Below are 12,986 nucleotides of genomic sequence, written 5' to 3' on the forward strand. Positions count from 1 at the left end.
CCGCCAATCCGAATAGCACCCATTGACCCCCACTCTCTGCCTCCTATTTGACAACCAATCCTCTATCCACGCTAACACCCTACCCCCAACTCCATGCCCCCTTACCTTCTGCAATAACCTCTTGTGAGGTACACTAGTGAACTAGATGGGTTTTTCCAACAATGGTTTCATGGACATCAGTAGATTCTTAATTCCAGATGTTTTTTATTGAATTCAAATTCCACCATCTGCCGTGGCGGGATTCGAACCCAGTCAGGCCATATTTGGAGTATTGTGAGCAATTTTGGGCCCCGTATCTAAGGAAGGATGTGCCGGCCTTGGGGAGAATCCAGAGGAGGATCACAAGACTGATTCCTGGAATGAAGAGCTTGTCGTATGAGGAACGGTTGAGGATTCTGAGTCTGTGCTCATTGGAGTTTAGAAGGATAAGGGGGGATCTCATTGAAACTTACAGGATACTGGATAGAGTGGACGTGGGGAGGATGTTTTCATTAGTGGGAGAGGCTAGGATCCAAGGGCACAGCCTCAAAGTAAAGGGATGACACTTTGGAATCGAGGTGAGGAGGAATTTCTTCAGCCAGAGGGTAGTGAATCTGTGGAACTCTTGCCACAGAAGACTGTGGAAGCCAAGACATTGAGTGTCTTTATGACAGAGATGGATAGGTCCTTGATTGGTAAGGGGATCTAAGGTTATAGGGAAAAGGCAAGAGAACGGGGTTGAGAAACTTATCAGCCATGACTGAATGGTGGAGCAGACTCGATGGGCCGACTGGCCTATTTCTGCTCCTATCTGGGGCGGCACGGTAGCACAGTGGGTCAGCACTGCTGCTTCACAGCTCCAGGGTCCTGGGTTCGATTCCCGGGTCACTGTCTGTGTGGAGTTTGCACATTCTCCACGTGTCTGCGTGGGTTTCCTCCCACAATCCAAAGATGTGCAGGGTTAGGTTGATTGGCCATGCTAAGAAATTGCCCCTGAGTGTCCAGGGATGTGTAGGTTAGTGGGATTAGTAGGTAAATATGTAGGGATATGGGGGATGGGGCCTGGGTGGGATTGTGTTCGGTGAATTCAATAAAAAAACATCTGGAATTAAGAATCTACTGATGTCCATGAAACCATTGTTGGAAAAACCCATCTGGTTCACTCGTGTCCCTTTAGGGAAGGAAATCTGATGTCTTTACTGATTTGATTAGATTCATTACTGTCACGTGTATTTACAGTGAAAAGTATTGTTTCTTGCGCGCTATACAGACAAAGCATACCATTCATAGAGAAGGCAACGAGAGAGTGCAGAATGTAGTGTTACAGTCACGGCGAGGGTGTAGAGAAAGGTCAACCTAATGCGAGGCCGAAGGTCCTCTTTCTGCACTGTAGGGTCCTATGATCTCTTATATAACAAACGAGTCGTTTAAAGTGAAACCATCTCCCTGCAGAGAGCCCTACTGCTGGTGGTGAAGATTTGAACATAGAACATTACAACGCAGAACAGGCCCTTCGGCCCACGATGTTGCGCCGACCAGTTAAAAAACAATGACCCACTAATCTAAACCAATCCCTTTTCGTCCATAAACCTATCCACGGATCTCTTAAACGCCCCCAAACTAGGCGCATTTACAACTGCAGCAGGCAGGGCATTCCAATCCCTCACCACCCTCTGGGTAAAGAACCTACCCCTGACATCCGTCCTATAACTACCCCCCCTCAATTTAGTTTGAGGTGAATAAAAGCACAAGGGGTGGTGGCACGGGGCCAGTCACTCACTCACCGGTTTGCAGGCAGGCTCCATTATTCTCAGGACGTACGGGAGGAAAAGTTCCAGGAGCGAATCCCGAACAAACTGCTTCACAGCCGCAGAGCTGTCAGAGTCAAATTTCTACAGAGGAAGAGGCAACGGGTCAGTCGCTTTGAATCTCAGCAGTGGGCCTCGTGCAGCGAGATAGGATTCATAGAGCGAGGAGGTCGATTGTAATCCCCACCCCACTTTCTTGCCGAGCCCCCAATAATCTTTCATTTCCCCCCCTCTCCCTCCCTCACTTTGCTTACCGAGAACCTACCCAGCTCTGCGCCGACCGCAGCTCCCATTGTGATTACCCCCCACTCCACCCCCGCCAGTGGCGGAATGGGAATCCCCGTCATTATCATAAATTTAAATGTAATTATCAGGTCTCTTTAGCTGATAATCCATAACTCCCCCTCCCCACAATTAGATTATCCATTCACGTTAGCATTCACGACCCTCGGAAATCTCTGCCCAATCCTGGCCTCTTGTGCACCCCCCAATTTTAATCACTCACTGGATGGGCCGGTGCAGTCTCGATGGGCCGAATGGCCTCCTTCTGCACTATTATGTTGCTATCTATGATTCTCTTGGTGACAATGCTGTCTGCTGCCTGGGTCCTAAGCTCTGGAAATCCCTGCCTAAACTCGGTCCGCCTTGTTGTCCAACAAGGGGCATACACGCGGTGGGTCGTACGAGGGCTGCTCTTGGATGTTCCTTCGAGGGTTGCCTAGTGCTTCACGTCGTTAGTGTACGCTTAAACTGACGGGCAACACGACAGCTCAGCGACTATCACTGTTTGCTGTGCAGATACATGGATTTGTGGGAGTTTGCGCATTCTCCCCGTGCTTGCGTGGGTTTTCTCCGGGTGCTCCGGTTTCCTCCCACACCCCAAAGAAGTGTTCTTAGGCTGATTGGTGTAACAAATTGTCCCTAAATTAGTCTCCCCTCAATCTGGTTTCCAATATGGAGTGCCATAAAATGGCGGTGTGGGCTCGTTGGGCCGAAGGGCCTGTTTCCCGTGCTGTGTTGTTCTTTAATCTCTCATTTTTAAGGTTATTTATTAGTGTCACAAGTAAACTTACATTAACACTGCAATGAAGTTACTGTGAAAATCCCCTAGTCGCCACACTCCAGCGCCTGTTCGGGTCAGAATTTAGCACAGCCAATGCACCCTAACCAGCACGTCTTTCGGACTGTAGGAGGAAACCGGAGCACCCGAAAGAACCCACGCAGACACGGGGAGAATGTGCAGACTCTACACAGCCGGTGACCCAAGCCGGGAATCGAACCCGGGTCCTTGGCGCTGTGAGGCAGCAGCGCTAACCACTGCGTCACCGTTCTGCCCCATTCCAGTAACAAGAAAGGGAAGCTAGAACAAGGCAGAAGATTCTCCTGGAATCACAAATACAAACAGGGATTACAGCAACCTCCTCAAATCACACTGCCTCCTCTCTTACAGAAATGAGGTAGCGACGCACTCCCTCACACACTTAAACCGAGTGTGACACACCCTCTCACCTTCTGCCTCTGCAACACGTACCTTCAGCACTCGGAGCTGGGTGTTGTGGAGGAGTTGGCCTATTTCAGCGCTGAGCCCCGTAGCTGGTTGGGCAGAAATGAGCAGGTATTGAAAGGTATAAACCGCGTCTTGTAGCAACTGCAAACAGAAAACGAGAGCGCGGAGGATGCGTGAGACGGGTTCAGTGGCCCAGCGAGACTCAGACATTTTTTAAATTCATTCGTTCATTGGATCTGAGTGTCGTTGACAAGGCTGGCCTTTGCTGCCCAACTCTAATTGCCCTCGAGAAGGTGGAGGCCACCTGAATTCCTCGTCACGGTTTCTCATCATGTGTTTAGATAGAGCAAATGCTGGAAAATCTCAGCTGGCCTGACAGCCTGAGAGGGAATGTTTTGAGTCTGAATGACCCTTTAGGTAGCTTCCCCTTCCATATGCCAGCCATGACTCACATTGGTGAGGCCGCACCTGGAGTATTGTGCACAATTTTGGTCCCTGTATTTGAGGAAAGATGTCCTGACATTGGAGGCAGTTCAGAGGAGGTTCACTAGATTGATTCCAGAGATGAAGGATTTGTCTTATGAAGAGAGATTGAACAGTTCAGGCCTACGCTCTCTGGAATTTAGAAGATCCTAGGCTCCAGAACCCACAGATCGCGATCAGTAAGGATAGGCAACAACACCTCCTCCACGACCATCTCAACACCAATGCCCCACAAGGCTGTGTTCTCAGCCCCCTACTATATTCCTTATACACCTACAACAGTGCAACCAAATTCCCCTCCAATTTGATTTTCAAGTTGGCTAATAATACCACCGTAGTGGATCTCAAACAATGATGAGACAGAGTACAGGAATGAGATAGAGAATCTGGTGAACTGGTGCGGTGACAATAATCTCTCCTACAGTAAAACAAAAGAGATAGTCATCAACTTCAGGAAGGGTAGTGGAGGACATGCGTCACCAGAGATGAAATGGAAATGGTCAAGAGTCAAGTTTCTAGGTGTTCAGTTCACCAATAACCTGTCCTAGTCCCTCCACACAGAAGCTATATAGTTAAGACAGCCCAGCAACGCCTCTACTTTCTCAGGAGTCTATGCAAATTTAGAATCTCCTCTATGACTCTCACCAATTTTTACAGAAAGCACTATAGAAAGCATTCTTTCTGGTTGTATCACAGCTTGGTATGGGCTCCTGCTCTGCCCAAGACGGCAAGGAACTACAAAGAGTCATGAACGAAACCCAGTCCAACACGCAAACTCATCCCCCATCCATTGGCTCTGTCTACACTTCCCACTGCCTTGGCAAAGCAGCCAGCATAATTAAGGACCCCACACACCCCGGACATTCTCTCTTCCACCTTCTTCCATTGGGAAAATGATTCCAAAGTCTGAGACATTACTCAAGAACAGCTTCTTCCCTGCTGCCGTCAAACTTTTGAATGGACCTACCTTGAATCGATCTTTCTCTACACCCTAGCTATGACTGTAACACTACATTCTGCATTCTCTTCCTTTCCTTCTCTATGAATGGTATGCTGTGTCTATATAGCGCGCAAGAAACAATACTTTTCACAGTATACCAATACATGTGACAATAATAAAGCAAATGAAATTAAATCAAATTAGGTGCTGTCAGGGAGGGAGTTGTAGGAATTTTGACCCAGTGACATTGAAGGAACAGCGATATATTTAAATCAGGATGGTGTGTAGCTTGGAGGGGAACTTGCAGGTGGGTGGTGCTTTCTTGCCCATTCTTGTTTTCTAGGTAGAGGTCAGTTTGGAAGGTGCTATGGGGGTGGGGGCAGGGACAGGTCAGGGCAACCTGAATGAAGTCTTTTTACCCAATTTCCACAGTGGGCGGGACTGGAAGATTTAGGTTTAAGTATCTGTGCCACATCAGAACACAACCAGTTGCAGAACACTTACTCGATTTTCACATCAGACCCAAGTGTTGCCAAGTGTCAATAACAGAAGATATTATGTGTGATTAGGGGGAGGCTGTGGTGCAATGTTAATGTCACTGGACTAGTAACTGAGAGACCCACATTGATGTCCTTGGGGTCATGGGTTCCAGTCCCCCCTGGAGTAGATGGTGGAATTTAAATTCTGTGAATAAAACATGGAAGCAAAAACTAATCTCAATAATTGTGACCACTGATGTTTCAGTGTGTGAGTGTGTGTGAAATGTTAGTGCGAGTGTGTGAGTTGGAGTGTGTGAGTGAATGTGAGTGCATGTGCCTGTGCGAGCGATCATGTGTGTGCATTTATGTATGTGTCAGTATGTGCGTGTGTGTGTGTGAGTGCATGTGTGTGAATGTGACAGTGATGTGTGTGTGAGTTTGTGTGACAGTGTGTGTGCATGTGTGAGTGTGACAGTGTGTGTGTGTGTGTGTGTGTGTGTGAGTTTGTGATAGTGTGTGTGACTGTGTGCGAGTGCGTGTGTGTGAATGTGATAGTGTGTTTCTGACAGTGATGCGTGTGTGAGTTTGAGTGTGACAGTGTGTGTGACTGTGTGTGAGTTTGACAGTATGTGTGCGTAACAATGTGAGTGTGACAATGACAGTGTGAGTGCGTGTGTGAATGTGACCGTGTGAGTGTGACAGTATGTGAGTATATCAGTGTGTGCATGACAGTGTGTGTGTCTACGTGACAGTGTGTGTGACTGTGTGTGTAAGTGTAGAGAGTGTGACTGTGTGTGTAAGTGTAGAGAGTGTGTGTGTGTGAGACAGTGTGTGTATCAGTGTGAGTGTGACAGTGTGTGTGTGTGTGTGTGTGTGTGTATATACGAGTGTAACAGTGACAGTGTGTGTGAGTGTGTGTGTGTGAGACACTGAGTGTGACAGTGTGTGTGTCTCTGTGATACTGTGTGTGAGTGTAGAATGTGTGTGTGTATGTTTGTGACAATGTAAGTGTGAGTGTACTTTCCATGCTGCTGGGGGTTCAGTACCTGTTGGATGATGGTCTGTGCTCGTTGGGTCAGGAAGCGGACCCCAGTGAAGGAGAACTGAGCTCCCAGCTCACCCAGCGACTGCAGCAGGTTTTCCAGCTTCTCGTAGCAGGGATGCATCTGAACGGATTGGTACGGCAGAGCTTGGAGCTGACTGCAAACCTGGGAGAAACGGAGTGAAAAAACGGCAAAGGAAAGTGAACAAACAGCTCAAACTGACCAATGGGATTTGTGAGTACAATACACAGCCAGTGGCACAAATCTTAACTGATTCAAGCTTCCCTCTCAGTCACACCTTCCCAATGACATCTCTGCCAGTGTGAATTTGCAATGCTCTCTGTCCCAGACATCACTCACCCAGAGCCCAATATCTATATAACGCCACCCCCCCCACCCAAATTACAGCCTCCATTATTTCACCTCCCTCTCCGATATCTAAAAGTCCCTTTCATCAGCTGCCAGTCAACCTCCTTCCTTACCCACCTCCCTTTGTCTGGAGTCCCTGCTCACCCTCTCTCAGCTCTCACTTGTCCATCTTTCTCTGTCGCTCCTTCTCTCCCTTGTGCACATCAACACCCAGTCAGTCAACTTGTTGTCGTGCTTCTTCAGAGGGGCTGACTCTCTGATGACAGGGGCGGGGTGCCATCATGGAGTGTAGGAACTGGTCTTGCTGAGGAGATGTGGAGATTTGTATCTTTTGGTGGGGGGGATCTCCTGTACCGCCACCCTTCCTGGGAGATGCAAATTTTGGTAGATTCCTAGGAAGCCCAAGAAGGTGGGCGACTCTTGGCCTCTAACCCCGTGATCTCATAGAATCATACAATCCCAACAGAGCAGAAGGAGGCCATTTGGCCCATCGCGTCTGCACAATTCCACCCAGGCCCTGTCCCCATAATGGTACATATTTACCCTGCTAGACCCTCTAACCTACACATCCCGGGACACCAAGGGGCAATTTAGCATGGCCAGTGCCTAACCTGCACATCTTTGGACTGTGGAGGAAACCGGAGCACCCGGAGGAAACCCACACAGACATGGGGAGAACATGCAGAGTCCACACAGACAGTGACCCCAGGTCGGAATCGAACCCAGGTCCTGGGCGCTGTAAGGCAGCAGCGCTAACCACTGTGCCACCATGTTACCACCTGTGAGCCAGTGACCTGTGACCCAATGATGCAACACTAAATGACCTGTGAGCCAGTGACCTGTGACCCAGTAACCTGTGACCCACTGACGTGACACTAAATGACCTGTAATCCAGTGACCTGTGACCCAGTAACCTGTGACCCACTGACGTGACACTAAATGACCTGTAATCCAGTGGCCAGTGACCCAGCAAGCTGTGACCCATGACCTGTGACCCAATGACATGACACTAAATGACCTGTGACCCAGTGACCTGTGACCCAGTAACCTGTGACCCACTGACGTGACACTAAATGACCTGTGATCCAGTGGCCAGTGACCCAGCAAGCTGTGACCCCATGACCTGTGACCCAATGACATGACACTAAATGACCTGTGACCCAGTGACCTGTGACCCAGCAAGCTGTGACCCCATGACCTGTGACCCAATGACTCGACACTAAATGACCTGTGACCCAGCAAGCTGTGACCCCATGACCTGTGACCCAATGACTCGACACTAAATGACCTGTGACCCAGCAAGCTGTGACCCCATGACCTGTAACCCAATGGCTTGACACTAAATGACCTGTGACCCAGTGACCTGTGACCCCGCCATTGGCTGTGCCTCCGTTGCTGAGTTCACACACATTTCCCAGACTCTGAGCCACAAACGGAGCCAGTGACAGAGGGGCTGGTGATCATCACCTTAAGAAGTCTCACAACACCAGGTTAAAGCCCAACAGGTTTATTTGTAGCAAACGCCACTCGCTTTTGGAACTGGCTGCCCGTCCGTCAGGAGAACCTGTTGGACCTGGTGTTGTCAGACTCCTTACGGTGTTTTTAACCCAGTCCAACGCCGGCATCTCCCCATCACGATCATCACCTCAGCGAGAGAGCTGCTGCCGTGGCCTCCGGCTCTGTACCACACTCATCACTCGATTCACTTCCTCAGCGAAGAGTCTCCGTGTTTCGGTGAGGCCGGCGTTAATGGGAGCGGTCACCCCGTTTCCCGCTGAGCGGAGATAGGGCCGCACCCGCTCCTCGCAGCAGACTCGCACTCGATCACCTAATGAAGCTGCAGACAAAACAGTTCACAGTCAGCACCGAGCCTCGCTCCCCCTGCCATTCCCCCCTGTCCCCCCCCCCATTCCCCCCCGTCCCCCCTCTCCATCCCCCCCCGTCCCCCCCCATTCTCCCCCCGTCCCCCCCATCCCCCCCCGTCCCCCTCCCTCCATTCTCCCCCCCGTCCCCCCCGTCCCCCCCCCCGTCCCCCTCCCTCCATTCTCCCCCCCGTCCCCGCCCTCTCCATTCCCCCCCCCACCCTCTCCACTCCCCCCCCCTGCCCTCTCCAATACCCTCCACCCTCACCAACCCCCCGCCCTCTTGTCCAATCCCGCAATCGCAGGAGGATCCAAAATTCCTCGGACCTTCGACCTTGCTCAGGAGCTGCTTCTTGGAGGCGAGGATCTGGGTGAAATCCGGCCGGATTGTCTTCTCCAGTTTTGACCCTTGTTCCTCATTCTCGCTGAGCAGGATCTGGAAACCCTCAGCGATTTGGGTCTCCACCAACTCGTACATCTCCCCGATCATCTACAGAGGAAAGAGAGGAAAAGCACACAGCTAATTTGGGGCAGCACAGTGGTTAGCACTGCTGCCCCACAGCTCCAGGAATCTGGGTTCAATTCCAGCCTGGGATCACTGTCTGTGTGGAGTTTGCACATTCTCCCCATGTCTGCATGGGTTTCCTCTGGGTGCTCTGGTTTCCTCCCATAGTGTGCGGGTTAGGCTGATTGGCCATGCTACATTGAGCCTTAGTTGCACGGGTTAGAGGGATTAGTGTGATAAAATATATAGGGTTACGTGGGTAGGGCCTGGGTGGGATTGTTGTCAGTATAGACTCAATGGGCTGAATGGCCTCCATCTGCACTGTAGGGATTCTATGATTTCACCAGATACCTTTCTCGCATCATTTTACAGTACACAAACAGGCCATTCAGCCCATCTGGGCAATGCTGGTCCTTTTTCTCATTCATTCATGAGACATGGGTATCACTGGGTGGGCCAGCATTTCTTGCCCATCCCTAGTTGCCCTTGGAGGGCAGTTGAGAGTCAACCACATTGCTGTGGCTCTGGAGTCACATGTAGGCCAGACCGGGTAAGGATGGCTGATTTCCTTCCCTAAAGGACATTGGTGAACCAGATGGGTTTTCCCGACAATGGTTTCATCAGCAGATTCTTAATTCCAGATTTTTTTTATTGAATTCAAAATCCACCAACTGCGGTGGTGGAATTTGAACCCGGGTCCCCAGAACATTAGCTGGATTAATAGTCTAGCGACAATACCACTAGGCCATCGGCTCCCCATACGTTCCACGCCAGCCTCTGTCTTCCTTGAACCATGATGTGGGTATGCCGGTGTTGGACTGGCGTAAACACAGTGAAAAGTCTGACAACACCTCTCCATTCACCTGACGAAGGGACTAACCCGAAAGCTTGTGAGCATATTATCAAATAAATAGGTTGGACTAAAACCTGGTGTTGTCAGACTTTTCCTTGAACCATCACATATCTGTCTAATCCTCTTCCCTTCATGTGTTTAGACAGCCTCAACTTGGATGTACTCACCTGAGCAGGGGGTCAAGCCTCTCGGCTGACAGCCCATACCCAGATGTGCCAACTACCCGTGAAATATTACATCTTGGTTCGTTCGTGGGGTGTCGCTGTCTGGGCCAGCATTTATTGCCCATCCCTAATTGCCCCTTGAGAAGGTGGTGATGAGCCGCCTTCTTGAATTCCTGTAGTCCATGTGGTGTAGGTGCACCCACTGTGCTGTTAGGGAGGAAGTTCCACAATTTTGATAAGAACAAAGAACAGTACAGCAACAGGCCCTTCGGCCCTCCAAGCCTGCGTCGCTCATTGGTCCAACCACACCATTCTTCTGTATCCCTCCATTCCCAGCCTGCTCATGTGACTATCCAGGTAAGTCTTAAACTATCCCAGCGTGTCTGCCTCCACCACCCTGCTTGGCAGTGCATTCCAGGCCCCCACCGCCCTCTGTGTAAAATACGTCCCTCTGATACCTGAGTTAAACCTCTCACCTACATTTCCAAGACAGGATGACTTGTGGCTTGGAGGGGAATTTGCGGGTGGTGGCGTTCCCCATGTATCTGCTGCCCTTGTCCTTCTGGATGGAAGTGGTCGTGAGTTTGGAAGGTGCTGCCGAAGGAGCCTTGGTGAGTTCCTGCAGTGCACCTTGTAAAGGGTAGGTTCTATCGGAGAAGCATGGCTGGATACGGGAGTCTTGTGGCGCAGTGAGAATAACCCCCCACCTCTTCCCATTGGTGGAAGGATTGAGTGCGCGAGGGCGCAGATTTAAGAAGCACAAAACAATACGAGGAAAATCTTTTCTCCAACAGCTGGAATGCCGTGCCCGAGTGAGGGTGGAGGCAGATTCAGTGGAGGCACTTCGGAGGGAGTTGGATTATTGTCTGAAAAGGATCAGAGCTCTGGGGAGAAGCGGGGGGGAGGGGGGAGAGGGAGGGAGGGGTGGGAGAGGGAGAGGGGTGGGGGGAGGGAGGGAGGAGGTGGGGAAGGGGAGGGTGGAGGGAGGAACAGGGTGGGGAAGGGAGGGGGTGGTGGGGAAGGGAGGGAGTTGGGGAAGGAGGGAGGGGGTGGAAGGGGGGAGGAGCTGGGAGAGGGAGGGGGAGGTGGGGGAGGGAGGGGGAGGTAGGGGGGAGGGGGGGAGGGGGAGGTGGGGGAGGGAGGGGGATGGAGGGAGGAAGGAGAGTGGGGGAGGGAGGGGGGAGGTGGAGGAGGGGGGGGGCCAGGGAGGGAGGCAAGCGGAGGGGGGGTTGGAGGCAGGGAGGTGGAGGTGCGGGAGGTAGGGTGGTGGAGGGAGGAAGGGAGGGGGGGAAGGGGGAGGTGGGTGAGTGGGGTGGGTGAGGGAGGGGGTGGGGGAGGGAGGGAGATGGGTGGATGGAGGGAGGAGCTAGAAGAGGGAAGGGGAGGTGGGAGAGGGAGGGGAGGCGGGAGAGGGAGGGAGGGAGAGGGGTGGAGGAGGAAGGGGGAGGTGGGGGAGGGAGGGGAGTGGAGGGAAGGAGGGAGGCGGGGAGGGAGGGGAGTGGAGGGAAGGAGGGAGGTGGGGGAGGGAGGGGAGTGGAGGGAAGGAGGGAGGTGGAGGGAAGGAGGGAGGTGGAGGGAAGGAGGGAGGTGGAGGGAAGGAGGGAGGCGGGGAGGGAGGGGAGTGGAGGGAAGGAGGGAGGTGGGGGAGGGAGGGGAGTGGAGGGAAGGAGGGAGGTGGAGGGAAGGAGGGAGGTGGAGGGAAGGAGGGAGGCGGGGAGGGAGGGGAGTGGAGGGAAGGGGGAAGTTGGGGGAGGGAGAGGGTGCAGGTAGGGAGAGAGGAACTGGGGAGAGGGAGGGGGGAGATGGGGGAGGGAGGGCGAGGGGGAGAAGGTTGGCGGGGGGGGGTGTTGGTTAGCAATGACACTTGGTAAATTGCTCATTTGACAGCCCGCGGAGACGCGATGGGCTAAACAACCTCCTTCTGAACTGGAACCATTGTGTGAAGGTGTGGTCTGCCACAACCACTCTGTTACCCCGAGCACTGATCCAGCAGCTTGGCTGTAATTACTGCAGCGCTCAGTAACCTCAGCTAGGGTTTGGCATCGGGTGCCACTTACTGACTTTCAAACATCTTCCCTTCCATCTCTTCCCACATTTCTCAGTCTGAAGCCGCCCACCCACTCTCTGGGTTTGGATCCTTCCAGCTCTGAGCCTTTATTCTCCCGTTTCTCCCCAAACATGTTCTCCCTCAGTTCCCCTTCCTTGTCTTTCCGCTTCCTGACCAGGTCAGTTCTAACCGGTCGAAAATGCCAGGTTCTAAAACCTCTCTCTCCGTTCCCTCGCGATCTCCACAGCCCCTTGACCTGTGAGTGGCTGCTTACTGTGTACAAATCTGTCACTGTGTTTCCTACATTACAACAGGGGTGGTAGTAGCACAGAGCCAGGGATCTGGGTTCGATTCCCAGCGCGGGTCACTGTCTGTGTGAAGCGTGCACATTCTCCCTGTGTCTGCGTGGGTTTCCTCCCACAGTCTGAAAGACATGCTGGTGAGGGTGGACTGGCTGTGCTAAACTCTCCCTCAGTGTACCCGAACAGGCGCCGGAGTGTGGTGACACTGAACTTTTCACAGTAACTTCATTGCAGTGTTGATGTAAGCCTACTTGCGACACTAATAAATAAATAAACTTTAAACAGTGACCAGAACTCAAATGTGCACCAAAGAACAGTACAGGAACAGGCCCTTCGGCCCTCCAAGCCTGTGCCGACCAGGATGCCTGCCTCAACTAAAACCGTACGCACTTACGGAATCCATATCCTTCCATTCCCATCCTATTCATGTATTCATCCAATTGCCCTGACATGGTGGCACAGTGGGCTGGCGCTGCTGCCTCTCAGGGCCAGGGACCCAGGTTCGATTCCCGGTTTGCGTCGCTGTCTGTGTGGAGTTTGCACATTCTCCCCGTGCCTGCGTGGGTTTCCTCCGGGTACTCCGGTTTCCTCCCACAGTCCAAAGATGTGCGATTAGGAGGACTGTCCATTCGAAATTGCCCCTTA

General features: G+C 52.1%; 1 protein-coding gene across 1 annotated transcript in view; it reads right to left on the reverse strand.

Moving 5' to 3' along the window:
- LOC145361003 (protein Niban 1-like) overlaps positions 1-12,986 on the reverse strand; it is a 43,766-nt gene that overhangs the window by 2,887 nt on the left and 27,893 nt on the right. The window contains 6 exon segments of the mRNA XM_080216524.1: positions 1,764-1,871; positions 3,319-3,435; positions 6,243-6,404; positions 8,254-8,283; positions 8,285-8,445; positions 8,798-8,960. Of these exon segments, the coding sequence (XP_080072650.1) occupies positions 1,764-1,871; positions 3,319-3,435; positions 6,243-6,404; positions 8,254-8,283; positions 8,285-8,445; positions 8,798-8,960 (741 nt within the window).

Source organism: Carcharhinus amblyrhynchos, chromosome 33 (assembly GCF_965287045.1).
Source record: "Carcharhinus amblyrhynchos chromosome 33, sCarAmb.v2.hapA, whole genome shotgun sequence".
Lineage (NCBI taxonomy): Eukaryota > Metazoa > Chordata > Chondrichthyes > Carcharhiniformes > Carcharhinidae > Carcharhinus > Carcharhinus amblyrhynchos.